This window comes from Patella vulgata, chromosome 4, assembly GCF_932274485.2.
Source record: "Patella vulgata chromosome 4, xgPatVulg1.2, whole genome shotgun sequence".
Classification (NCBI taxonomy): domain Eukaryota; kingdom Metazoa; phylum Mollusca; class Gastropoda; family Patellidae; genus Patella; species Patella vulgata.
In genome coordinates this window covers 27,230,864-27,258,714 of record NC_065882.2, presented here as the reverse complement: position 1 = coordinate 27,258,714, position 27,851 = coordinate 27,230,864, and the positions used below count along the sequence as shown (strand labels likewise).

Below are 27,851 nucleotides of genomic sequence, written 5' to 3'. Positions count from 1 at the left end.
TATGGCTACATTACATGTTTATTTTGTTCTTCTGATGCATAGTATTTGTTATATAAATCAAGGTGATGGTCAACACACAGATACATCAATAGACAGACTGTGATCATACATTATATTACTATACATGTAGTTTATTACATTTGACTGTAGCAAGCTTCAAATTGTGCCTGGGGACATACTCAAATATTGAGCCTAATAATACAGCAAGTTTTTAAATTCAATATGAATGTGGCCTGCATTACTTGAGCAATAACTCTGGAATTACTACAACCCTGCGACCCCAGTTTTCAAAATAATTTCCACTGATATGGACAGAGAAATCTTTAAAAGTATAAATAAATCTATGTATTAAGTTGAAATAATTTGTTTTCAGTAATAAGCCCTTTATCATACTAAATGTTGAACATTCATATTAATTTAGAAATTCTACTAGTTTTAGTTCTTGCAATATTTTTGAATAATGCTAATTGTTTATCTCTAAATAAGGCAGCTTACTGTAATTTAAGAATTATGGTTTCAAATGTATTTGAGAAATATAGAGGTTTTGTAAGATTCAAACTGTATATGGGCATAATATAGTACGTTTTAACTCCATGTAAAGACAAGACCTGATTTGTTTCATAAATTAATATCAATATTGCTAATTTACGACATAAACCATTGTGAAGTTGTACTACATTCAGTGCAATATACAACATTTAAAATATACATTCTTTGGTCATTTATTCTTTCATTCCTAGTAAGTTGCATTTGTAAAATAACCCATTTATATAGACAGTGTACTACAATGTTCTCTAGACATTAATACACATTTTTTGGGGGGGATTCAAAATTTTCACTACCATACTACAAAAACCATGACAGTATTAGTAAGTTTCATAGGATATACAACAAATACGAAAAAATAGGATGTCAAATAGATTAATAAGCATGTATTATATTATATAACAAACATAAAAATCATCTAAATTAAAAGAAAACATACCAGCAAGGAACATAAAACAATTCTATTTTCATATTCTACACATACAATTATTTCTCTTTAAATGCTAAAAAGAGAAATTTAAGTCCATTTTAGGAATAAATGCACTAAATTACGCAGCATGTTTCAACATTTACATTAAGAAAAGCAGCCCATCAATAAATTGCACTATAAATTTAAGAGCAAAATCAGAATTCAATAGAAAAAACTTATAACATCTGCATTCTGATATACAGTAAACCATGTAATTAACCAGTTAGTATGTCACATTATATATTAAAACTTTACAGCTATTTATGTAACAGACTGTAGTAGATATGCATACTAAGAGTATTTAATTGATTTCTAATGTCTCTTGATGTTAACAAGGCTAACAAATCTTTATTGTATTTTGTAGTCAATACGGATCATTAAAACATTTGTGTTCACATGCCCCTTTGAGAATCTGATGAAGTGCATGATACCTTCTTACAGAATATAATGCAACATCTTTTGAAAGGCTTTGATTATTTGTCTGACTGTCTAAAAAGGCCAAATGCTAACGAAATGACCAACCAAATAAACAAGATATATTAAATAATATCTAGTTTTGATTAGACTGTATGTAGTTTTAGATATATTCAATAAATGATAATACAATTACAGTTCAGATTCTTTAAAGAATCTTAAAGAAAGCTTATAACTGCCATAAAAAGAGAGAGAGAGAGAGAGAGAGAGAGGGGCATGGGGTTTAATGTCCACTCGACACAAACTAGGTCATTTTGGGACTAACACATGGTTCAATAATTGGACAGGCGACCCTACTTTTTGTCACATACAACCGGGGAATCGAAACCACGCCAGTTAACTCAATGACAGACCTTTTGATACAGTGCGTATGTGCTAACCATTCAGCCATCCAACAACCAAACGGCCATAAAAACTTGAATTACGTTGGCTTACTAACAAAAATACAAAGATATAATCCTAAAAATAGTACCATCTAAAGTAATACATGTATTGAGCACTTAATCTCTATATAGATATAGCTGCTTAATAATACATAATAAATAAGATTGTTACTTATCAACAATAAACAACCAATAGAAATACTAAAATAATCCAATCAAAATGTAATTTTCCAATTATCCCATATATATTTATAAGAAATTCTTGTAATATAAGCTTCCTTTTTACCATATTTTATACTAAATAACTTCTACAAATATCAGTCTAATACTTTTGTTTTTATATTGTTTACATTTTCACTTTATTTCCTCTAAATTACTGAAAATATTCTAATAGTTTCGGATCTTTTTTGTTGTGTTGTTTAATCCGTCTTCATTAGCTCACACAGTGCAGTAAAGTAGGGCATTAAACCCCACTTCATTTCATTTTATATTGTTTACATTTACACTACCTATCTTCATTAGCCTACTCAGTTCAGAAAATTATGACATAATCAAATTGATTTACACTACAGTAAGATCTAACAACATTTTGTGTTCAACTGACCAGACTTCACCTGACTTGGCAAAAGTGATTTCAACCAATGACAGTAACTGAAGTTAGACTTCCTAGAAAACAGAAAATTAAAACGGAAGCAGTATGATCTTTGTGGAGTGCAGGCCAAACAAAATTAAACTAAAATGAAATAAAGATCTAATTTAGATTGCTGCAATAGTGTGCTTTTGTCTACTTTAAGTCATCTCCTTAATAATATCAATCTAAGTTCTAATAATCCTATTTCTGGGGGAAGATACTAAAGATTAAATTGAACATATACACATGTAACTTTTTGTTGGTGATAATTTAGTTAACCAGTAATTAGTGATTAAAGTTAATAAAATACTTATAAACATTTGATATTTATTATTCTATCTGCATGTACTGTACATGATAAATATGTTGATAGTAAAACCCACTACAACTATTGTTTCAAAACTGTCTCTGTTAGGAATGATTTAGCATCTTCTAATTCCTAAAACAAAAAGAGAAAAAAAAAAAATTATTTTCGAAAACATATAATATATGGAGCTGAATCATTATCACATTAAGAGGAAAATTCACATGTAAAATTATCATACACAAAATGGCCATTTTAAAGACTTTACATTTTCAACTATTACAATTTCTCTAATCTAACATCTGGTTCTGAGTTCAGCTAAAGTTCATGTCATTGCACATTAACATTTACCACCTCTTATATACCGGAAAGTGGAGTGTGAAAAAAACAGCGACTGCCAGGCAAGAGATGGATAGAGAACTAGCTAAAACCAGCGACTGCCAGGCAAGAGATGGATAGAGAACAAGCTAAAAACAAACAGGAGTTTTTGTACAATCAGGGGCAATAATCCAGAAAGTTATGGTGTAAAATGCGCAAATATCAAAAGGGACTGAGATCTTTGGAATATAAAGATATGTTTTAAGTTTCATCAAAATCGGATGTGACCTCTAGAGGGCCGACAACCTTCGTATTGCATACTTTTACACAATTTGCGTACAAAGAGTGGACATTTTCATTTTGATTTTCCCGAAATTCGAATTCACCATTCATAATGGTGGAATGGTGATATATTTAAACGTTTTTAAAAATCCGAACTCAATCAAAATTACGGTTAACGGTGATATATTTGAACGTTTTTATCAATTGTGACCTCTAGAGGGACCTAAAGCTAAAATTGCGATTTTTCCTACAATCAGGGGCCATAATTCAGGAAGTTACGGTTTGATATGCGCAAATATCGAAAGGAACCAAGATCTTTGAGTTTTAAACTTACATTTCAAGTTTCATCAAAATCGGGGGGTTGGATGGCTGAATGGTTAGCGTGTGCGCGCTGTATCATACAGTCTGTCATTGAGTCGACTGGCGTGGTTTCGAATCCCCGGTTGTACGTGGCAAGGAGTAGGGTCGCCTGTCCAACCTTGTGGGTTTTCTCCGGGTACTCCGGTTTCCTCCCACTGCTAAAGACCCCTACGCGCAAGCGAATTATGTAAATAAAATTAAACCATATGTTAGTCCCGAAATGACCTAGTTTGTGTCGAGTGGACGTTAAACCCCATTTCTCTCTCTCTCTCTCTTCATCAAAATCAAAAGAAAATTGTCACCTCTAGAGAGTCCACAACCTTGATATACCATATTTTTATGCTATTTGAGTAGGAGGGACGGCCATTTTGTCTGTCAGTTTTGGTCCGATTTTTACGAAATTCGGACTCCACCATCCTTAGGGTGTTACGGTGATATCAAACGTTTTTTTTTAAATCGGATAAAAATTATGACCTTTATAGGGTCCACAAGCTAAAAACGCGTGTTTTCGTACAATCAGAGGCCATAATTCAGGAAGATACGGTCCGATATGTACGAATATCGAAAGGAACCGAGATCTTTGGGTTCTAAACTTACATTTCAAGTTTCATCAAAATCAGAAGAAAATTAAATTGATATACTATATTTTTACGCTATTTGAGTACGAGGGCCTGTCATTTTGTCTCTCAGTTATGGTCTGATTTTTATGAAACTTGAACTCAATCATCCTTAAGGTGTAACGGTGATACATTCAAAATGTTTTTTAAATCAGATAGATATTTTGACCTCTAGAGGGACCTCAAGCTAAAAACATGATTTTTCGTACAATCAGGGGCCATAATTCAGGAAGTTACGATCCGATATGCGCGATTATCGAAAGGAACCAAGATCTTTGGGTTATAAACTTACATTTCAAGTTTCATCAAAATCAGAAGAAAATTGTGACCTCTTAGAGAGTCCACAACCTTGATATATCATATTTTTACGCTATTTGAGTACAAGGGGTAGCCATTTTGTCTTTAGGGTGTAGCGGTGATATATTCAAACGGTTTTTCAAATCCGATAGATATTTTGACCTCTATAGGGTCCACAAGCTAAAAATGCGATTTTTCGTACAATCAGGGGCCATAATTCTGGAAGTTACGTTCCGATATGCGCAAATATCGAAAGGAACTGAGATCTTTGGGTTATAAACTTACATTTCAAGTTTCAACAAAATCGGATAAAAATTGTGACCTCTATAGGTTCCGCAAGCTAAAAACGTGATTTTTCTTACAATCAGGGGCCATAATCCGTGAAGTTAAGGTCCGATACAAGCCAATATCAAAAGAAACCGAGATCTTAGGGAGATAAACCTATATTTCAAGTTTTGTTGAAATCGGATAAGAATTGTGACCTGTAGAGTGTCCACAAACAACCGAGATCTTAGGGAGATAAACCTATATTTCAAGTTTCGTTGAAATCGGATAAGAATTGTGACCTGTAGAGTGTCCACAAACAATTGTGGACAGACAGACGGACAGGGGCGACAACAATATACGTCCACATGAAAATGTGGCCGTATAAAAAATCATCACTGAAGTTTAGATAGCAAATTTTTGGCAATCAATTTTAGTTTTGATACAAATATATACATATATCTTATGTATTACGCAATATTTAGAAGTGAAAAATCACAAAAATTGGCAGTCATAGTGATGATAGTAGCAAATAATTCATGAAATGATGTTAGTTATTTGAAATGTCGCATTATATGGGTGTACTGTGTAAACCATAATTTCTTTCTAAGCTGTGGCTGTAAAATGTCATTAAACTATTATTTGACTAAAGCCCGGCCCATACCGCTACGACTACACACAACCCGACAGGACTCAGCGTCTTGGGTAGTTGTAAAAAAAAAATCGGGTCGCGTCTTTACTTCACTTACCAGTCCACACAGGCCTGACTCTCACAGATTATGCGTCGTGAGTTACGCCACTTCCCTCTTGCAAGTGATTCAAAAAGTAAACCGGAAGCATAAAAGTGACATTATATTTTGCCAAGATGCCACTGAAGTTGACTGCTCGAAAAATCTGCCATCTTGAATTTTCCCGGGAAAACAAGGAGTACATGACCTGCACAGTCACATGACTAAATGCTACTCTCTGATTGGCAAAACAACAGTAAGACAATTGATCGTATCGTGTGAGTGTCCACACAAACACGATGGGTTACGACTGCATCCAACTGCATCCGACTACGATTGAACAGGCTCAGTCGGGCTGACGGAAATCGATTGAATCGTGGTCGTGGGACTGTCCACACTGCACTAATTATCTGAGACAAGATGTTGCCTTGGGTAGAGTCTGGGCAAGTCGTGGCGGTGTGGGCCGGACTTTAGAGCCTAGTCCACAGATTTATGTTCTATTATGAGATATTATTGATATCCTGAGATAATATTGTCATTAAATATGCATGCTTGAAGAATATTGATCTGATATCTAGAAACTTTAGCTTCTAGAGCAGGGCATCCTGGGTATTCCCAGTGGTCTCATTACATTCTACTCCACTATACCCTTGGTTCATCCATCGGACATTAATTCACATATTCAAATTATCTGCCCTTGATTGTAGCTTTAGTGTGCGAACCAATCATCAAAAACACAGTTTACAAACCAGTCTTAGCTAAATGTGTAGATTCACAACAATATGCCAAGATGAGCATGGCACACTATAAGCCACTACACTATAAGGATTTTACCACACGATAAGAAATCAAGCTGGCACGTTTACAAGAAATTAACTGGACGACCGTGACTGCAATGAAATCACATGATTGATATGGATAATCTGAGCCTTCAACAAATAAAATAAATTGAAAGCATAGTCTATTTTAAGTAATTAGGTTACTGTTTGACAGCGGCATACTAATTTCGACAAAACAACAAGGATTTTTCTCTTTGTAAGTATGTATGAATTTGCTTCAATAGGAATGATTACATCTTCAATGAAAGCTTACCTGAGGGTGAGAGCTGTGCATCATAGGATAAGTTTTAAATGTGTGTTTAGTAAAGAAAGAAGATACAAGTTGACTAGTCATCTGTCCCCATCGTAATGGTACAACTGGATCTTCTGTACCGTGACATTGTAACACTGGCAGCTCACCATTATATTTTAAACCCTAAAAAGTATATTACATAATTGAATACAGAGGGGGGGAATGAAGAAATCCAATAAGTGTTTGGAATACTGAGTCTTTATTAACAGCTCAATAGATTGAATGCAAAATTTGAGACAGTTCTGCCAATTTATTCTGTACAAGTTGTGCACATAATAGCCAATATTGGTCTTAAAAAGCCCAGCTTGCAAACATGGCGTTGATCAAAGTACTCCAAGTCTTTGGTTATTTTGTATATGACATTCTAAGGATATTAATTACATTTGTTTTTTGGGTTAAAAGTTTGAAAGTTCCTTTAAATATTTGAAGGAGTAAATAACAGTTTATTTTGATGTATATAATTGTGACAAGATTAACTGTGTTTATTTGCATATAAGCCTATTTCAATTCAATTTGTGACATACCTGTGAGGTGAATCTTTTATGTAGAGGCATCCACGTACTAAATGCTAAAAGTGCTCCTAAACGTTTGTTAGTGGTGTAAGCTGTATATAAGGCCACAGCACCTCCCTGAGAAAACCCACCAATTGCTATTCTTTCTGTTGGAATGCCTAATTTTTCTTCTTCAGCTATTAAAGCTTGCACTGGAGTAAAATCATGACAGTATGAGTGATATTCTATAGTGGTGGATGTAAGGGAGCATATTCCCGCAACCTAAACCCAATTCATGCAACAAAATTAATATTTCTATAAATCTTTATATTCCTCAACTTTATCCTGATCACTTTTATTATACAATGAACAACTATTAACTCTACCTGTACTAATATATACAATTCAAGTCAATATTAATCAAGACATGTACTTATCAAATGATAATAGTGTTGCATTGCACTCTCCCACATCCCCAGCTGGATTTGTCCCTATATATTAGCATTTACTAAAGGGCAATCAACCAATACCTATCACACCCTTATCACCAAAGTCAATTGGTGATATAGCGTATTAAAAACAGCTTAATAAATCTGTGTTACAATTACTAATACATTATAATAATAAAAGCATTGGTAAGGCTTTTAATTAAATAGATTGAACTTACATTTTGCTGTTGCCTGTTTTATACCTTCTTCATCCTCTGGACTATCTGGTGAAAGACCTCTTATATCAAACCTAAAGAGAGAGAGTGAGAAATGGGGATTAACTTCCACTCAACACAAACTAGGTCATTTCGAGAGTAACATATGATTCAATTTTATTTCAATAATTTGCTTGCGCGTAGGGGTCTATAGCAGGGAGAAAACCCACGAGGTTGGACAGGCAACCCTACTCCATGTCAAGTACAACTGGGGAATCGAAACCATGCCAGCGGACTCATATGACAGACCTTATGATACAACACGCACATGCTTACCATTCAGTCATCCAACCCCCCATATCAAACCTACATGTAAAACAAATCATAATCATTCATCACATACAATTTTATCCTTAACATAATATCCATTTATGAATGTATCTTTTTTCTTCTTAAAAATTCATCATATAAGAGCTAAAACTGCCTATTACAGGCTTTTATTTTTGCTTCAAATGTTATATAAATTATTATTTAGACATTAATTCACATGACAAGTCTATAATCAACTCTATATGATCGCTATTTAATGATAGGGTGCAGGGCAATGAAACTACGCGTTGTTGCAGATTTTTTCTTTTGTCAGAAATGAAAACATTTACAACACAATAAAATCTGATTACAAGTAACATCCCATTAAGTATTTATCAGAAATCATCAGAATTTGTTTGGATTGTTCGTAAAAACTGTGCACAAATTTACATAAACTTTAGCCTCTATGGCATCCACAAGATTTCTCTGTGTATAAATTTATAGTTAATTGAATATTAAACAATTGAATATTAAACATACATTATTGAAGAGCTAAATCTGCCTATTGCAAGTCTTTATACGACTACATTTCCATGTGTGCGATTAAAAATGGAGAAATGAGACTGAGTCTTGATTAACAAGTGATGTTGCTACGATAATAAACAATATATGTCAAAACTTCAAATGGTGATAACTTCACTCAGAATAAAGTAATTAGAATGAAATTTTCAATATATTAATTCTGAATTATCTATTTTGGAACTATTATAATTATAGCAAAAACGGCCAGCCCTTTATCTAAACCTTTAAAGGATATTTTTCATCTGTTTCTATTTCAATAACAACATATAGACAATGACTTCAAATTAATCAGCATTTATTCATAAAGTTGAAACATAATGTTAATGCAATTAATTACATTTGAAAAGTAATGGTACATGTAATTACATTAGGTGTATACAAATTATTTTTCTTACCATGAGGGCATCTGCATACCAGCATTTAATGTAACCGGTTTTATAGGTCTGTAAAATAAATTATATACTCAATATCTAATAAATCTTTTTAGCTGTTTTGAATGTGATATTATTTGTAATAAATTTTATCCATTTGCTTATTGTCTTTAAAATGAACAACTCAAAAAAAATATCAACTGAATAATACATACGCTGTTGGACATATTATTTTTATATTCTTTAAACGTAGAGAGCCCAATGTGTCTGACCATCCTTTGCTGAAATAGAAAATAAACTCAGCAATGAAAGAATGAACTGTGGTCTACTGTTCTGCACCAACCGAGCTAATGAACAAAAAGTAAACAAATATATTGGTAGTTGTGCTTGATAACGATAAGAGGATACTTTTTGAAAATGTTGTGCTTTTAGAATAAAACCAGTGATTGATATCCCATAAAAATTGTGTTCTGTTTAAATATAGCTGGGGGTCTTGTTCTTTATTGCGTTAGTAAGATTACAAAAATATGAACAGGTAACGGGAGATACATGTAACTTTTACATTTACAGAGAATTTTAATAGGGTTCCTCCTGGACCTTTTTAAAATTTCCATAGATATAACTTTTATTGCATTTCAACGGTTTAAAAAATCAAACTATGACCAGAAAGATAACTCTTCAAACCATGTTCAAAAGTTTTGAAATTACATAGGGTTCTTACAGTCAAGCTGATAAATATATCTATGTCAGTAATTCCAATGTTCTATATACGAGGATATGTATTTGCTTCCAAAGCTATGCAAATGAATAATGATAAAATGCTCCAGATATAAGACAATAAGTTGACTGTGGGAAGATGATAATTATAATGATAGGTTGCCAGGCAACAAAACATATGCCCACATCAGCTAAATTGTTCGAGCAATCGATATGGGTTGTCACATATTTATTCTTTTGTAGGTAGTAGGAGTATTTACAAGACACCAATATCAATTTCATAAAGATCTGGGGCCTATTTCACGAAATTTTAACTAAGATAAAATCCAAATTTTAGTATTATGATTGGATAATATTAGATTGATTTTAGTGCTTAGCCAATCAAAATTCAAGTATCTACTAAAATTTGGATTTTATCTTTAGTTAAAATTTCGAGAAACAGGGCTCAGATGATAAATTTTGCCTTTTAAGTAAAACTAGATCCATAACTCTAGAAGTTATTAACGGAAATATCTGAAATTCAATAGGTTTCTTTTGTTTTACTAATCTAAATAATGCATATAAATTTGATACAGATTGGATGATAACTTTTGTCGATAAGATTAAGAGCGTTCACAAAGTGAAACAAGGAGATAACTCTAGAAGTTAATAACAGAAATTGCTGAAATTCACTAGGCTTCTTCTTCTCACTAATGTCCAATGTTAACAACAATGATCAATTTCAAAGAGATTGAAAAAAAAAAAGTAGTCTGTAGAGTGTTCACAATTCTGAACGAAAGATGGATGAATGACGGCGGCAATAAACAACCATATTTTCATGTGGGTGTATCAAAACTTGTAGTACTAGCTGTGCTTACATATAAACACGTGACAGATCAGTTCCAATTATATTCTGTCTTTTCCACTACTGGAACTTGATTCATCTATAATAATTCTGCTTTTGTGTCAATCCAAGGTTCTAATAGGTATGCCAGCATTCCTTTCAACAAGATATAATTAGTGTCCTAAACCATTCACTGCCAGCAATTTTATCAATAATTATTCTACAGACAATTCTCTATCTATTGACAATACATGATGATTGGGTCTATTTTATACTTGGTATCTTACTACAGACATGTAATAACATTTTATCATCATAATGAATTGCTTTTATTTAATGTAATGAACTAGGCATATGGCAGACAAGATCCTATGTTTTACCACGTGATGTGATATGAGCTTGCCATGTAATAAAACACAATCACATAATGTATTGGTTTTATTGTGTTACCAACTTCTGTTTAAAAATACGACTGATCTTCTACAAATAGAAATAATAATAATATTGTCCAAATAATGGTTTGTCATTATAAGTCTTGTACCCAAATGGTTTAAACGGTAATGTGGGCAATAAACATGATTTCATTTATAAAGACATAGTGTTGTGCAGTGTACATGTAAATAATGAAAACTACATGTATAAACAATTAAAGTTCACTTACCCAGTGTCGCCAAGACCATGGAGAAATATAAGCTGAAAATATAAATACAATCTTATCAAAATTATATTTAAATTTATCTTTTTTGCCAGTTCTCATTTTCTATAAGATCTAACATGTATTCACATAAAACGGCACAAGATGGCAGTAGTGGAGAGTTGTGTTTGTATTTTTATGGGCTATTCACAGATATTAATCTGATGCGATGATGAGACTTGACACATGTTAAATAGAACTGAGTTTGGCAAAATATCATATATGGAATATAATTATAAAACAAAAGATAACGAAAAACAACAAGCGTTTGCCAAGCAAAATATGCCCACTTTTTGCAAGAGATGGACAGAACAAGCTAAAAATCAAAAGTGAATTTTGGACAATCAGGGGTCATAATCTAGGAAATTACGATCCGATACGCACAAGTACATGTATCAAAAGGAACCCAGATCTTTGGGACATGAACATATTTATAAGTTTCATCAAAATTGGATAAAAATTGTGACCTCTAGAGGTTCCACAACCTTGGTATTACATACTTTTACACTATTTGAGTACGGAGAGTGGCCATTTCGTAGGGCTGTTTCGGTCTGACTTTCATGAAATTCTGACTCGGCGGTCATTATAGGGACAAGCTAAAAACACGTTTTTTTCATACAATCGGGGGCTGTATTCCACAAAGTTACGGTCCGATATGTGCGAATATCGATAGGAACCAAGATCTTTGGGTTATAAACATACATTTCACATTTAGCCATGGAATGGACAGAGAATGAGCTAAATAAAAACGAAAGCATCGCTAACGGTGCAATATACATCCACATTCCTGCTTGATATATGGTACTTTTTAAATGAAAAGAATGAAATATGAAATGGCTGCAATGACTGTAATATGACAATTTACAGACTAAATATTAACAAAAAATGGGTGTGACACCGCCACAGGGGGTCGGGGCATGCACCCAAAAAAAAAAGTTGCTGTCTTTACGGTATAAGGAATAAATAAGGTCGAGAACTCATGATTATCGTAAATACAACATGATTCAAATGCAGCATAATTGACATTATTCACAGTGTAATAGACAACATATTGATTTCATGATGAATCTCTATGTACATGTAGTTTATAATTTGAAGACGATAAATGTTTAGTGATGTGATAGTTTATGTTATGTGTGGTGTGTATCAGTAACCATTAGTGTTCCTGAAACCGATGCCTACATAATCATATTATTTTCTACTTTCTTGATTCAGAACAACTAACTAGCTAAATGTAATATTGATTGAAATCTACACTGATGTAAAACAGATCGTTATTGATTTCAGCATTTTGTCTTTTCTTACTATCCACTGTAAAGATTTATGAAAGATACAAATGGTGAAATCAGACTATTATTATCTAACCCTACATGTACATGTATAATAACCATGTAATTCTAACCTTGAACTAGTACTATGACCAGGAAGAATTAAGCATAGTTAAATTGAGATCCAGCCATTACAGATTATATTCGAGAGACATTGTTTTATAAATTATAATCTATTGTGCAGCTAATCCATAGACATTAAGGTATTAAGGATTATTAAGTTAGTGTTACTAGGAGACAATGCATAAGGTATATAAGACCTGAAAATTGTATATTAAAACGAGAACATGGCTAACGCTGCAATATACGTCCACATTCCTGCTTTGATTAATATGGTACTTTTTAAAATGAAGAGAATGAAATATGAAATGTCTGTAATATGACAAGAGGCAAAGGAAGCTAGGCATTGGGGTTTGTTTTGCCAAAAAGACAAAATATTAACAAAAAAGTGGCTTGACAACACCCCAGGGGGTTGGGGCATGCACTAAAATAAATAGTTGCTGTCTTTATGGTATAAGAAATAAATATGCAGAGTTCCAAGATGATCCATTCAGAATTGCAGTCTGTAGACGATAAAAACAAAAATTGAAACAATTGATATGCTAAATTTGAACAAAATCGGTTAATTATTGTAACCTGTAGAGTATTTACAGATAAAAACTAACAAAAAAGTTGCTGTTCAGCCACACCCCTGGTGGTCGGGACATGCACCAAAATAAATAGTTGCTATGCTTACAGTATAAGGAATAAATATGCCAAGTTCCAAGATGATCCATTTAGAATTCCAGTCTGTAGACAAAAACACAAAAATTGGGCGGGTTGGACATGGACCAATATATAAACATGTAGGTACAACCCTATGCTGGATCATTCCGAATTGGATCCAAATCTGTTAGTAATTGCAACCTGTATATCATTTACAAATAAAATATCAACAAAGAGTGGGTGTGGCACCGCCGAAGAGCGGGGGGGAGGGGGGAGAATCGCACCAACATCAATAGTTGCCATCCCTTGGGTATAAGTAGGGTTGGGCCAATATGCAACATTTTCGAAAACTGAAAATCGCCCAGGTGTTTCTATGGCGAAATTGACCGAATAACACGAATCTGGAAGAATTTTGCCCGAAAAAGTGCTCTTTAGATTGGTGCAGGGCCATTTTTCAAAATGGCGGCCAAAATGGCGCCAATTTCGATATTCTTTGTATACACTGTACATAATCACTTTTAATATCCACTGTAGGGTGTCTTTTATAGGGTTTTGGGGGTCAGAGAATTCATATCTGCAATAATTCATCTCAGAAAATCCAATATGGCGTCCAAAATCAACAATTCTCACCCTAGCGGCCGCCAAAATAGGGCCCGAAACTCCTTTTTCCGAACGCGCAGAGCGTAATCGCATGGTCGGTGTATGATGTCCCTAATAGGGTTTTTGGAGTCGGCGAGTCCGAATCTGCAATTATTGGACATGTCTGATGATCCAATATGCCTGAAATTCAGAATGACGGGAGGAATCCCACGGAACACAAGCAAAATCACCCGTCGAGATAAATGAAATTTCCAGTAATCTAAAAAGAAGTTTTTTCTAGGATGGACTGAGAAGAGCATTCTGTTTGAATCATCATATACATGTATCTCGAACCTGATTCATTTTTATTACGATTTTCGATCAATCCAATAATATATCATTTATAATTAAGTACTAATTATTATATCATATTATTATGATTCATATCCAGTACAGTATCCTGTAGGCAACACACAGACACACAAAACAAAGATAGGTTGCCAGGCAACGAAACATACGCCCACAGCAGCTATATCGTCCGGGCAGTCAACAAGAGTTGTCGCATATTTTTACTTTTTTCGGTAATGAAACATTTATAATACATTAAAATCTGATTAAGAGTAACAAATCATTAAGTAATTATCAGAAAACCATTAGAATTTGTTCAGTTTTTATAAAGTTCTGCGCCATGCTAACGTTTAGCATACGAAACTTTTAACATCATGGATTTAGCTGTTCAAGTCATATACTTGTTCGTCTCAAGACCTTAAACACTGTGTATAAATTTAAAGTCAATCGGATATTAACTTTAGCCTCTAGAGCTTCCACAAGATTTTTCAAGGTGATCAAGGGCCATAACTCTGGCAAAAATTATCGGAAATCACTGAAAATCAATAGGATTCTTCGTCTCATGACCTTAAACACTGTTTATAAATTTAAAGTCAACCGGATATTAACTTTAGCCTCTAGAGCGTCCACAAGATTTTTTTAAGTGATCAAGGGCCATAACTCTAGCTGTAATTATCGGAAATCGCTAAAATCAACAGGCTTCTTCTCATGACCGTAAACACTGTGTATAAATTTAAAGTCAATCGGATATTAACTTTGACCTCTAGAGCTTCCACATAATTTTTTGAAGTGATCAAGGGCCATAACTCTGGCAGTAACTATCGAAAATTGTTGAAAATCAATAGGCTTCTTCGTCTCATGACCTTAAACACTGTACATAAATTTAAAGTCAATCGGATATTGACTTAAGACTCTAGAGCGTCCACAAGCAATTGTGGATGCCGGACGGACGGACGGAGGTGACAACAATATACGACCACATTTCAAAAATGGGCATGGCTCTGCCCCTGGGGGTTGGGCATGCACCACAAACAATAGTGATGTTCCTTAGGGTATATAGAATAAGTATGCAAAGTTTCAAGATGATACATGTATGTTAAGAAATGCGGCCTGCAGACAAAAAACAAACAAATACAATAAATGGGCGTGGCTTTGCCCTGGGGGTCGGGCATGCACCAAAAACATTAGGGATCATTCCTTAGGGTATAAGGAATAAGTATGGGCTACACCGTAAACAATACTGTTTGGAGACGAACAATACCTTCACTGTTTTTAATACCTTAAATCACTGTCCAACGTTTTAGGGAAGACCCCAGCTGAAATTTAAACAGAGCTCCAACTTTGTTTACATAATGTTACATCATGACTCACGAAATTTATTAAACCCAATTAACTACTGCATAGCAGAATATTGCAGAAAAACTAATTGTGTTACAAACAAGGCTATAAAAAACGGCTATACTGTAAACAATACTGTTTGGAGACGAACAATACTTTCACCGTTTTTAATACCTTAGATCCCAGCTTAAATTAAGAGCTGCCATGTTGCTGTACTTAGGAGAGATTTTTTGAAGTGATCAAGGGGCATAACTGTGGCAGTAATTATCAGAAATCGCTAAAAATCAATAGGCTTCTTCGTCTCATGACCTTAAACACTGTGTATAAATTTACAGTCAATAAGATATTAACTTTAGCCTCTAGAGCGTCCACAAGATTTTTTGAAGTGATCAAGGGCCATAACTCTGGCAGTAATTATCGGAAATCGATGAAAATCAATAGGCTTCTTCGTCTCATGACCTTAAACACTGTGTATAAATTTAAAGTCAATCTGATATTAATTTGGCCTCTAGAGCTTCCACAAGATTTTTTGATGTGATCAAGGGCCATAACTGTGGCAGTAATTATCGGAATTCATTTAAAATCAATTTAAAGTCAATCGGATATTAACTTTAGCTTGTGGACAGACGGACGGACAGGGGCGACGACAATATACAACCACATTTCAATGTGGGCGTATAAAAACTAATTGCGTGGCAAACGAGGCTATAATTAATAGCTGCAATGTAATCACCACATTAAGAATATTTTTATCATCTTTTTATACATTTTTAAAACATACATTACATGTATGCAAGAACCAAATCTGCCTATTGCAGGTCTTTCTTATGTAGAATTCATATATCGTTGCTGCGCTTCCAAAACCTCGTATCTCGCATTTAGCCAAAAACTTTTTTTGGGCTTATTACATTCACATTTCATTGATACATGTCCTTTCAAAACCTCGGACCTCTAAACCAATTAGAAATGCTTATTTTTAGCTTGTGACGAATTGTCGTATTTCGATTGGACAAAAAATATTTTCGTCAAAACCTCGTATCTCAAGACCACGTTGAAACGACGTCAATAGAAGCCTGCATTTTGTTTAATACAGTAAGTTTTTATGATATTTAACCTCTATAAATCAACAACAAGAAATAATATTAATATTTTATATATAATTAAGTTACCTAGATGTGATTAAGTAGCAACTGGAGTTAATTTTAGGTATGTAATGTAGATATTTTGTCAGCTCAGCTAATATTGCCTAGAAAATTAGTCATTTTATTCCCACATTGACAAATAAACAACAACGTAGTTCATTAAGGCCTTTTATATTTTAATTAAACTATTACAGTGTCTATTATATTCGCCAACACTTCCAAATTTGAGATACGACATTTTGGAATAAAACATTTAGAAAAATATTTTACGACATACGATATTTTGACGTAATTTAATATTTACATTTCAGAATGAAAAGAAGGTTTTAGAGATGTCTCAACGGCCTTTACTACCATTTTCTCGGGGGAAAATGATTCTTAAACTTGCTAATGCCAATTTCAACAACATAAATCACATGAAGGTAATATAAACAGAAATGGTAAACAACAGAACATAACGAACAACTACATCAAACCAGCCCATTTACTAAGTTCAAATTTAGATGAAAATTCTGGATCAAACATTATTGAAAATTCTTTCAAAACATCACCTCTGGTATCCGATGATAATGCTCAAACCATTGTTAGTTTAGAAGATATTGAGGTCGAAGAGGATACTGGTGAAATTAGTATATCTGATATAGGAGATATTGGTATAGACTCAATTATAACCAGCATAATTGAAGCACCGCCCGAAAACGTAACAGCAGCCATAGAGTTAGATTATTCTGCAAATGATAAAGTTGTCTCCAAACCGATTACTAGTACATGTAGTACACAAAATATTAAACAATGCCACAAGAGCAATCCTGCAACTGATCTTACTGATGTGTATATTGAGCCAGATATAATTATTAAACAACCATGGTAAACAGGGGTGGACTAATAGAAGAAATGGATCTTGATGACTCCGTGAAAGATCCGGATTGGCAACCTGACTCTGGCACAGAAGAGGATGAAGATGGAAACAGTGATGATATACATGTAAGAACTGGCGAGAAGAGACGTACTTCAGATGATAAGAGTTTTTACTGGAAGAAAAAGGTTAACAAGCGTTTAAGGGTGGAAGGAAAGAAGTATAAAGGATTAACTGAAGTAGATGGGCAGTATAAATTTCAAATTGACAGAGAAGAAAGAAAACTGAGACCAAGGGAGTGTACAGACAGGTGCGAGAAACTTGGACGGAAATGTAATGAAATAACTGAAGAATCAAGAGAGGGGTTTTTCAAGGGTTTTTGGAATATGAATTGGGAAGAGAAAAGGGTCTATGTATGTGGATTGGTTGAAAGGGGAGAGGTAAAGGAAAGAACGACCGAGGGGGAGAGCAGACGACAAAGTTCATTTAAATATTATTTGAAATATAATAATCAACGATATCAAGTGTGCAAATCCATGTTTTTGAGCACACTCTGTCTTGGAGAAAAGACTGTTTACCAGTGGAAGGCGGACTGTAATGAGTATGGAATACCAGCCAAATTTCCAGACAACGCAATTTCAAAACCAGCACGTTCTACACTAAAGCCAAAGGGTGATACTGCCAGAGACTTTCTCAACGACATCCCTAAACTACCGTCCCATTACTGTAGATCAACAAGCACCAAACTTTATTTGGAACCCACATCTTCAACAAGAGCAGATATATATAAGGTGTATAGAACCTATTGTGAATCCAATAACAAAACAGTTTGTTGCCGTAAATTATTCTTTCAGGTTTTGACAAAATGAATTTGTCATTATATGTACCCAAGAAAGATCAGTGTGATACGTGTATTGCTTATCAAACCAAGAACATAAGCGAAGAGGAGTATAATTTGCACATTGAGAAGAAGAAGCTGCCAGAGAGGAAAAGGGTTGAGATAAAGAAAGAGCCTTAGAAGATAAATCGTTATTAATGTTAACATTGGATTTACAGGCTATCCTCATGTGTCCAAAGTTAGAGGCTAGTGCACTCTACTATAAAACTACCGGTATGTTAGGGTGCCATAATTACACTATTTTCAATGTAGCCACTCCTCAAGTTAAATGTTACTTCTGGTTTGAGTCAGAGGGAGACCTTACTGCCAACTCATTCACTTCCTGTTTGTCTGATTATCTAGAAGTGGCAATTGATGATTCAATCACGGAAGTTATTATATACACAGATGGCTGCACATATCAAAACAGAAATCTAATTGTATCTCAGGCTCTTCTACTGCTTTCTCGAAAAAAAAATATTGTTATTACTCAGAAGATTCTTGAAAGGGGTCACACACAAATGGAGTGTGACTCCATTCACAGTGTCATTGAAAGAGCAATAAAACGAAAGCCAATCTATTCACCTCAGAACTATGTGGATAAAATCCGCGAAACTAGCCCCAAACAGCCCTATGAAGTACTCCAAGCTAAAATACTATAACTCAATAAGGCCAGGAACAAGGACAGGAGAACCAGTTGTCACTGATTTACGAGATATAAGATATAATCCAGATGGAGTTATTCAGTATAAATTAAATTATGGTGACGAGTTTTCCCCCTTACCAAGGAGAGCCAAGATAGGAGAACACTCACCACTTGATGAAGTACCTCAACTTCACGAAGATCCTCTACCAATCAAGAAGAAAAAGTATGGCCACTTGCGGGAACTTAAGGTTGTCATCCCCAAAGACTACCATACATTTTATGATAATTTACCACATGAAAACTGATTTGGTTTAATTACATGTTTAACAATAACAGAATTGTGTTACAAGTTTTAGTTTGTGTTGGTTTTAATGTATTATTATAATAATAAATATATAAAACAACATACTCTCCGGTTTTTTTTCTGTCTGAATTAAAAACCAACAGAGACTGTGGAAACAATAAGGTTTGTGTTCTATTAATGGAAACGTAAATTTTGACTTAATACCCACTTTGATACTTCTCTACTTACCTTGTATCCCTAAATATGCACTCATGTACACACTCATTCACTGACCCACCGACATCCCAAATTACTTATACCCAACCTATATCAATAAACTCACCCATGAACTCACCATCCGCTCCGAAACCCATCCATTCGCTTTGTAACTCACAAACCCACTCATAAACTCACTAACCTGCTTTGTAACTCACCCACCCATCCACCCACTTACTGAGTCACTAACTCACCGCACAGTATTTCATCAATTTATCCATTATCACGCCCAGCAGTTCAAAAATCCACCCACTCAGTAACTCATCCACTCTCCCAGATTCGTGATTGTGCTTTAATAAAATAATCTTTTATTGGTCCAACAACTTTCAGAAACTTGTATCTCATTTTTTTAATATAGTAGAGATACGAATATCGTATCTCATTCATTTTGGAGAAAAAAAAATCTTTAAAATATTGTATCTCGTTTTTTTAATTTGGTGTTATAGGTACATGCTACACACTCATACACCCTTGAAGGTAGTCTTATTTAACATGTATTATATCGAAGGAACCAGTCAGTCCGCCAGTTATTATTAGATCTGTAAAGTTTTTTGTGTCTCCTGAAAAGTAGCAAAATTCGAGATACGAGATTTTGGAAGCGCAGCGACGATATCCTGATGAGCTCAAAATTAAAAACACTGCAGACAGTGACAATTACCCTTCCTACTTGGATCTGCGTCTCGATTTTGACAATTGCCATAAACTGAGTGTTAAATTGTACGATAAACGTGATGACTTTGATTGTTTGTACTTGGTTTTATGTATGTTATCTAAATTTTTAATTAGACGTTAATTAACTTAGTAATGATGAACGAGGCTAGGCCTATTATTCAGTCGCTAATATCTTGGTTCAGAATTCAGCAATTTCACTGAAATTTTCAGCATATTCTGTTTATGTTATCTATTTTTTAAATATTATAGCGAGAACTGTCAGCTCTTTATCTAATTTCCCCATAATGAACCTTTAATCAACTGTCTGAAGTTTTTGGAAAGACATCAGATCAAATGGACGGACTGTCATGTTATGTATTTCGTTTCAACAAACTCAATAGAACTGCGACTTCCAACAATAGGGATTTCCCGGGTCATTACTTCAGGAATATGTATACATCTGTGACAACAGAAGACCACATAAATTTTATTGTTACCTGCAATTCCTTGATGACCATGATAGAATTTGTTAAATGCATGTTTGGGTGTACCAGTAGTTATTAGATATCCCTATAGTTCAGATGTCAGTAATTTAGTTTTCTAACAGCACTTTCAGTGATCATTTTCAAAAGAATGGACAATTGTATTTGTAAGGGCATTTAAAAGAATAATTGTAATCAGAAACCAATCATTAACATTGTTTTCAGGCCTATCATAAATAGTAATGATCAAGAAATCAATTGACTGCCAATGGCCAGTCATTAAACCCAACTAATTTATCACTGATTTGGCATGAAATCTCCTTAAAATGAAGCCGTAGACTGGAGAAAAACTGCTAAAATCTAAAGCGGTGAGGTAGGTGGAAGTAATCTGTGTAGCAACTGCCTTCTTGAGGATCTAAAGATGCTTGGCGGATCAGTGAGTGATCTTGAATAAGTAAGTAAAGGATCCCCTAACTCAAGAAGAACAACGGCTGTGTTGATAAGACAGGATTTAATGATAACGTTTCAGTCTTTAATTGGCTTATCTCCTTATTCAAGTTTCATCAAAATCGGGTGAAAATTGTGACCTCTAGAGGGTCCACAACCTTGATATACCATATTTTTACACTACATGTATTAGCGTACGAGGGGCGGCCATTTTGTCCGTCATGTCTGGTCCCATTTTTACGAAATTCGAACTAAACCATCATTACGGTGTAACAGTGATATATTCACACATATTTTTAAATCGGATAATAATTGTGATCTCTAGGGGGGACCACAATCTAAAAACGCGATTTTTCGTACAGTCAAAGGCCATAATTCAGAAAGTTACGGTCCGAGATGCGCAAATATCGAAAGGAACCAAGATCTTTAGCATATAAACATGAATGGATTAAAAATCTAAATTGTAAATAGACAACAAATAAGTCTTATTTGCATAAAAGATTTGTTTTCAAGGCTAAAAGTACAATTTTGACTAAAATGGCATCACTGTCGTTAAATTGGTTAGATACAATGTATAACAACTGTAGTGATGGTCCGATATGGCACCTATCGGTTTTACTGTATCAGATATTGACAGCAAAATATATCGACCGATACAGATACAATTACCGATAGTGGTGGATAAAAAACTATTACACATTAAAATGTCTCAAATGGCATCATAATCTATTAGTAAGTGCAGGCGGATTGCACCACATGCAAAATAAGAATCTACAAGATAAACCTGCGGACAAGACAGAAAAGAAACACTGCAAAAAAGAAACAAATATCAAATCAAGTGAATGGATCCGGGGGCCAGCCGTAAGCATCCACTGTAGATATTTGTCATTGTTAGTCGGGAAACGCATGGTACATGTACTATTTTACCGCGGGAATCAAACACGAACGCTGTGTTTTTGAAGTAATATTTGGGTCACGCTTCCTGCCAATCAAAAATACACACCATCTATTATAAACTTAATTATTTGCCGTATCATTACTTAAAGGCTCAATACCACTCTTGTTGTAACTGAATAATATGTCCCAATCCTTATTCTGGTCAACAAATTGTACTATTTTACAATATTCCAATTAATTGATGATACAAATTTAAAAAATTGGAAAAATTCAACTAAATGATTTCAAAAGCCTAACATAAAGCTTCTTGGATTTAAAAATATTTTCAAACCCTCTGGACAAGTAAAATAGGATTTAATGGATAATTTACACAACAGGTAGGATACTTAAACATCTAATACTTAGAATAAGGCTATTATTTATTTTCTGGAGCTGTCAAGCCAGCAAGAGTGTTATTGTCCCTTTAATAAAGTCGAGATTATCATATTTTAAGTGTTGATTACGATATAATTCCTTAAAGTGATTGGCACTGACGGCACCTGTATGTCTATATTAATTCATGCAATGATACCTTAAAGCGATAGCTTCCTGCATGACCTGTCTGTCAACAGTGGCAATCACGTGACATTCTCCCAACATTTCTAGAACTATAGTTAAAAATAAAACATTTAATGGGAACTTATTTGTTGGTAATATTATGAATTAATAAATAAGTATGATCTATATTATGAGTTATTATTTGTTGATACAAATTATGTAAAAATTGTAAAGTAGCCTAGCATAACAATACAAATCACTAAATTATTTCAAATTTTTTATCGGCATCTAGGAGCCGGAATATCTGACGGTAATCCTGTGACTTCAAAGAGATATCCCCCCCCATCCTTCATTCCAATTACGTGCAAATCATGTGATATTGTCTCGCCTTTTCCAAAAGTTCTACTCATTATGATACATGTAGTGGCAGACAATACTACCAGTGAACTAGATAAAACAAAGGATTTGGAACTATTTCATGATAAGTGTTGCTTCATACCAGCACGGTATGCAATGATCAGCCATTGCTGACATCTTCTTTAGTTTTATTATCATAAATCGTGATATACCTTGTTTATTTCATAGTTAATAAATTTGTTATTACTTACATGTATCAGAAACAATTTAAAAGATAGGTTGCCAGGCAACGAAATATACGCCCACAGCAACTAAATCGTCCGGTCAGTCAACAAGGGTTGTCGCATATTTTTACTTTTTTCGGTAATGAAACATTTAATACACTTAAATCTGATTAAGAGCAACAACTCACGAAGTAATTATCAGAAAACTATTAGAATTTGTTTGGTTTTTATAAAGTTCTGCCCCATGCTAACGTTTTGTATGCAAAGCTTTTAATATCATAGATTTAACTGTTCAAGTCATAAAAATTCATTGAAAATCAATATACTTGTTCGTCTCAAGATCTTAAACTCTGTGTATCAATCTGAAGTCAAGCGGATGATAACTTAAGGGCCATAACTTTGGCAGTAATTATCGGAAATCGTTGAAAATCAATAGGAATCTTCGTCTCATGACCTAAAACACTGTGTATAAATTTAAACTCAATCGGATTTTAACTTGAGCCTCAAGAGCATCCACAAGATTTTTTGAAGTGATCAAGGGCCATAACTCTAGCAGTAATAATCGGAAATCGCCGAAAATCAATAGGCTTCTTCGTCTCATGACCTTAAACACTGTGTATAAATTGAAAGTCAATCGGATATTAACTTTGGCCTCTTCGTCTCATGACCTTAAACACTGTGTATAAATTTAAAGTCAATCGAATATTAACTTTCGCTTCTAGAGCATCCACAAGATTTTTCAGAGTGATCAAGGGCCATGACTCTGGCAGTAATTATCAGAAATCGCTGAAAACCAATAGGCTTCATCATCTTATGACCTTAAACACTGTGTATAAATTTAATGTCAATCGGATGTTAACTTTAGCCTCTAGAGCATCCACACGATTTTTTGAAGTGATCAAGGGCCATAACTCTGGCAGTAATTATCGGAAATCGCTGAAAATCAATAGGATTCTTCGTCTCATGACCTTAAACACTGTGTATAAATTTAAAGTCAATCGGATATTAACTTTGGCCTTTAGAGCATCCACAAGATTTTTTGAAGTGATCAAGGGCCATAACTCTGGCAGTAATTATTGGAAATCGTTGAAAATCAATAGGCTTCTTCGTCTCATGACCTCAAACACTGTGTATAAATTTAAGGTCAATTGGATATTAACTTTGGCCTCTAGAGCGTCCACAAGATTTTTCAAAGTGATCAAGGGCCATAACTCTGGCAGTAATTATCGGAAATCGCTGAAAATCAATAGGCTTCTTCGTCTCAAGACCTTAAACACTGTGTATAAATTTAAAGTCAATCAGATATTAACTTTAGCCTCTAGAGCGTCCACAAGCAATTGTGGACGCCGGACGGACGGACGGGGGCGACGACAATATACGACCACATTTAGCTATTGTTCTAGTTTGTGATCTTGTAATATCAGCACCCATTGAAACGAAGAGGGGCATCCGCGAGGTACTGACTGTGTACTCCAATTCTATGATTTTGATCATTGAGCAATTGGCTTTTCCCCTATTCCAATCAAAAGTTTTATCTGGTTGTACGTTAATGTTTGTCTGCAAATGTGCAGAAATGGTATTCTCAAAAATTGCATTGAGAGACCCGAGCTCTCAAACAGTGTGTGAATAAGGATTTAAAAAATGACGGAGACCGGTAAGGATTTTGTACTGTTTATTCTTTCCTTTTTACGGTCCCTATGAGAGTCTCATAGTACCGGTACGTCTAAATAGCAACACCCTGAAAAGTGACATATAAAATTGCCTATTTCTTGGCAAAAGGCTCAAATTAGAAAATATATTTTGCTTTTACAATGTTTCTAAAACAATCACTGACTTGCCTGCCTTTCAATCTAGTGACAGCTGTCAATAATATTTCATATAAAATAATTTAGATAATCAAGGCCTGTCAATCAACAGGGGACAGTTAGAAGGCTGGTTTTGCCCCACAAATATCGGAACAAGTACATACAGAACTTCAATGACATCGAAAATATCTAGGGAAATTAACGTCTTTTAATTCCCGCTCGAAGTTTTGTATACGTTACAATACGTTACATTATTATTATTAGCACTCTATAAACAGTCTCAAAAGGAAACAAATCAGGTTGATGTGCTGATATAATATTGAAATAGACAGGATAGTAAAATTGTTTAAATTATCACTGGAGTGGGATGCTGTGTGCCAATGGGGTCAAAGTTGACAACATATCATTCAGCATGGCGTGTGTGTAATGAACACTGTAGCAAATTCTTTGGAAATACCTGACATGTTAAATAATCCAAATTATTTTGTATTTAAAAATCCAAAGATTTATGTCAAAACTAATCTTACAAAGTATTAGGGGAGCTTTTTTTTTTAAAAATCAACCTGATTTCAACTGGTTTATACCTGACCTGTCAAAGCGTGCAAGATGGAGAAATGAAATGTCAAGAATGAATGAATAGTAGAGGTACAAAAATGTCCATAGGGCTCTTAGTTTTACTACAGAAAATCAATTGTTATGATTGAATTTTCCTTGGAACTGGAGAAATAAATGTGGGATGTTTTACAGTTTATTTATCTAAATCGCTAGTTTAATTCACAAACCGGGGGTTGGATGGCTGAATGGTTAGCATGTGCGCTGTATAAAAGGCCTGTCATTGGTCAATTGGCATGGTTTTGAATCCCCGGTTGTACTTGACAAGGAGTAGGGTCGTCTGTCAAACCTCGTGGGTTTTCTCCGGGTTGTCCGGTTTCCTCCCACTGCTAAAGACCCCTACATGCAAGTGAATTATTGAAATAAAATTGAACCATGTTAGTCCCAAAATGACCTGGTTTGTGTGGAACGGAGGTTAAACCCCATTTCTCTCTCTGAAGTTACATTTTTTGTCCCCCGCCTTTCGAAGAAAGCAGGGGACTATTAAAATGGGTTCGTCCGTCTGTCTGTCCGTCTGTCCGTCTGTCTGTCCGTCACACTTTTTGGGACACAATAACTCTCTTCCTAATTGAGCTAGAATGTTCAAACTTGGTGTATGTGTTTATTAGGTCAATGCCTTGATGGAGTTCGAAGATGAGCATTTTCCGCTTAGGGTAAGCAGAGATAAGCAATTTGATTGGTTGATGCTTTGGGACACGATAACTCTCTTCCTAATTGGGCTAGATTGTTCAAACTTGGTGTATGTGTTGATTAGGTCAATGCCTTGATGGAGTTCGAAGATGAGCATTTTCCGCTTAGGGTAAGCAGAGATAAGCAATTTGATTGGTTGATGCTTTGGGACACGATAACTTTTAATTGAGCTAGAATGTTCAAACTTGGTGTATGTGTTTATTAGGTCAATGCCTTGATGGAGTTCGAAGATGAGCATTTTCCGCTTAGGGTAAGCAGAGATAAGCAATTTGATTGGTTGATACTTTGGGGCACGATAACTCTCTTCCTAATTGAGCTAGAATGTTCAAACTTGGTGTATGTGTTGATTAGGTCAATGCCTTGATGGAGTTCGAAGATGAGCATTTTCCGCTTAGGGTAAGCAGAGATAAGCAATTTGATTGGTTGATGCTTTGGGACACGATAACTTTAGTTCTAATTAAGTGAGATTGATGAAACTTGGTGTATAGATTTATTATATGAATACCTTAACTAAGTTCGATAATGAACATTTTTTGCTGAGGGTAAGCAGAGTGATAAGCAATTTGATTGGTAGAAACTTTGGAACACAATAACTCTCCTTCTAATTGAGGTAGAATGTTCAAACTTGGCATAGGTGTCTATTAGGTGAATGTTTAAACTTGATGTATATGTAGATGTTCATTAGGTGAATGTCTTGACTGAGTTCAATAATTAACATTTCGAGCTGAAGCTAAGCAGAGCTAATTGATTTCATTTGTCGATGGTTTGGGACAAGATAATCTTGATTCTATCTGATAGAGAGTGATGAAACTTAGTGAAAAAAATAAATGTGCGATTAATTAATATGTGTCATCTATTTATTTTGCAATTTCGGCGGGGGACATCAGCCTCACTGTTGGCTTGTTGATGATTAATAAGAGGGAATTTGGAAGGGCTGTTGTATATAATGTATATAAATACATTGATATATAACTATTAATAGTTTATGAGATTATTATTTTCAGTACAGGCACTCTACCTAATTGTGCTTGTGGTCATTGCGAACGAATCCTCCGATTAATTTGAACCTTCAACTTACCGATGCTGTGTGTTGGCCTTGAGGCTGGATGATTTCAGGAGGGGGCATATCTTGAGATGAACTGGTGCCCATACACCGATTTGTAGCCAAAACACCTAAAAGACACACAATACCAAATGCGAAAATCAAAATGACAGCTTTACGTAAATGACAGAATTTGTACTGATCAATAATGTCGTGAGCGAAAGGCATGAGATATCACTCCATCATAACACAGATGATAAATTAACGCATGAGCAATACCATTCTCGCAGGTGCC

The 27,851-nt window shown here is 34.6% G+C and overlaps 1 protein-coding gene across 1 annotated transcript; it reads right to left on the bottom strand.

Moving 5' to 3' along the window:
- Positions 1 to 27,828, bottom strand: LOC126819655 (acyl-protein thioesterase 2). Its single transcript, XM_050547815.2, has 8 exons — positions 27,593 to 27,828; positions 11,402 to 11,433; positions 9,416 to 9,481; positions 9,225 to 9,272; positions 7,963 to 8,033; positions 7,329 to 7,507; positions 6,766 to 6,927; positions 1 to 2,942 (listed from the first exon to the last, which is right to left on the bottom strand). Exons 1-8 carry the CDS (start codon positions 27,782 to 27,784, stop codon positions 2,892 to 2,894), a joined length of 801 nt encoding a protein of 266 aa, XP_050403772.1. The 5' UTR covers positions 27,785 to 27,828; the 3' UTR covers positions 1 to 2,891.
- Positions 27,829 to 27,851: the final 23 nt, after the last annotated feature.

Excerpts from the sequence above, each read along its gene's own strand:
- LOC126819655 (XM_050547815.2), bottom strand. The coding sequence starts at position 27,784 with ATGCCTTTCGCTCACGACATTATTGATCAGTACAAATTCTGTCATTTA. Across the intron at positions 11,434-27,592 it reads AAGGCCAACACACAGCATCG|CTTATATTTCTCCATGGTCT; the intron begins GTAAGTTGAAGG and ends TTATATTTTCAG. Across the intron at positions 9,482-11,401 it reads CATGGTCTTGGCGACACTGG|CAAAGGATGGTCAGACACAT; the intron begins GTAAGTGAACTT and ends TTTCTATTTCAG.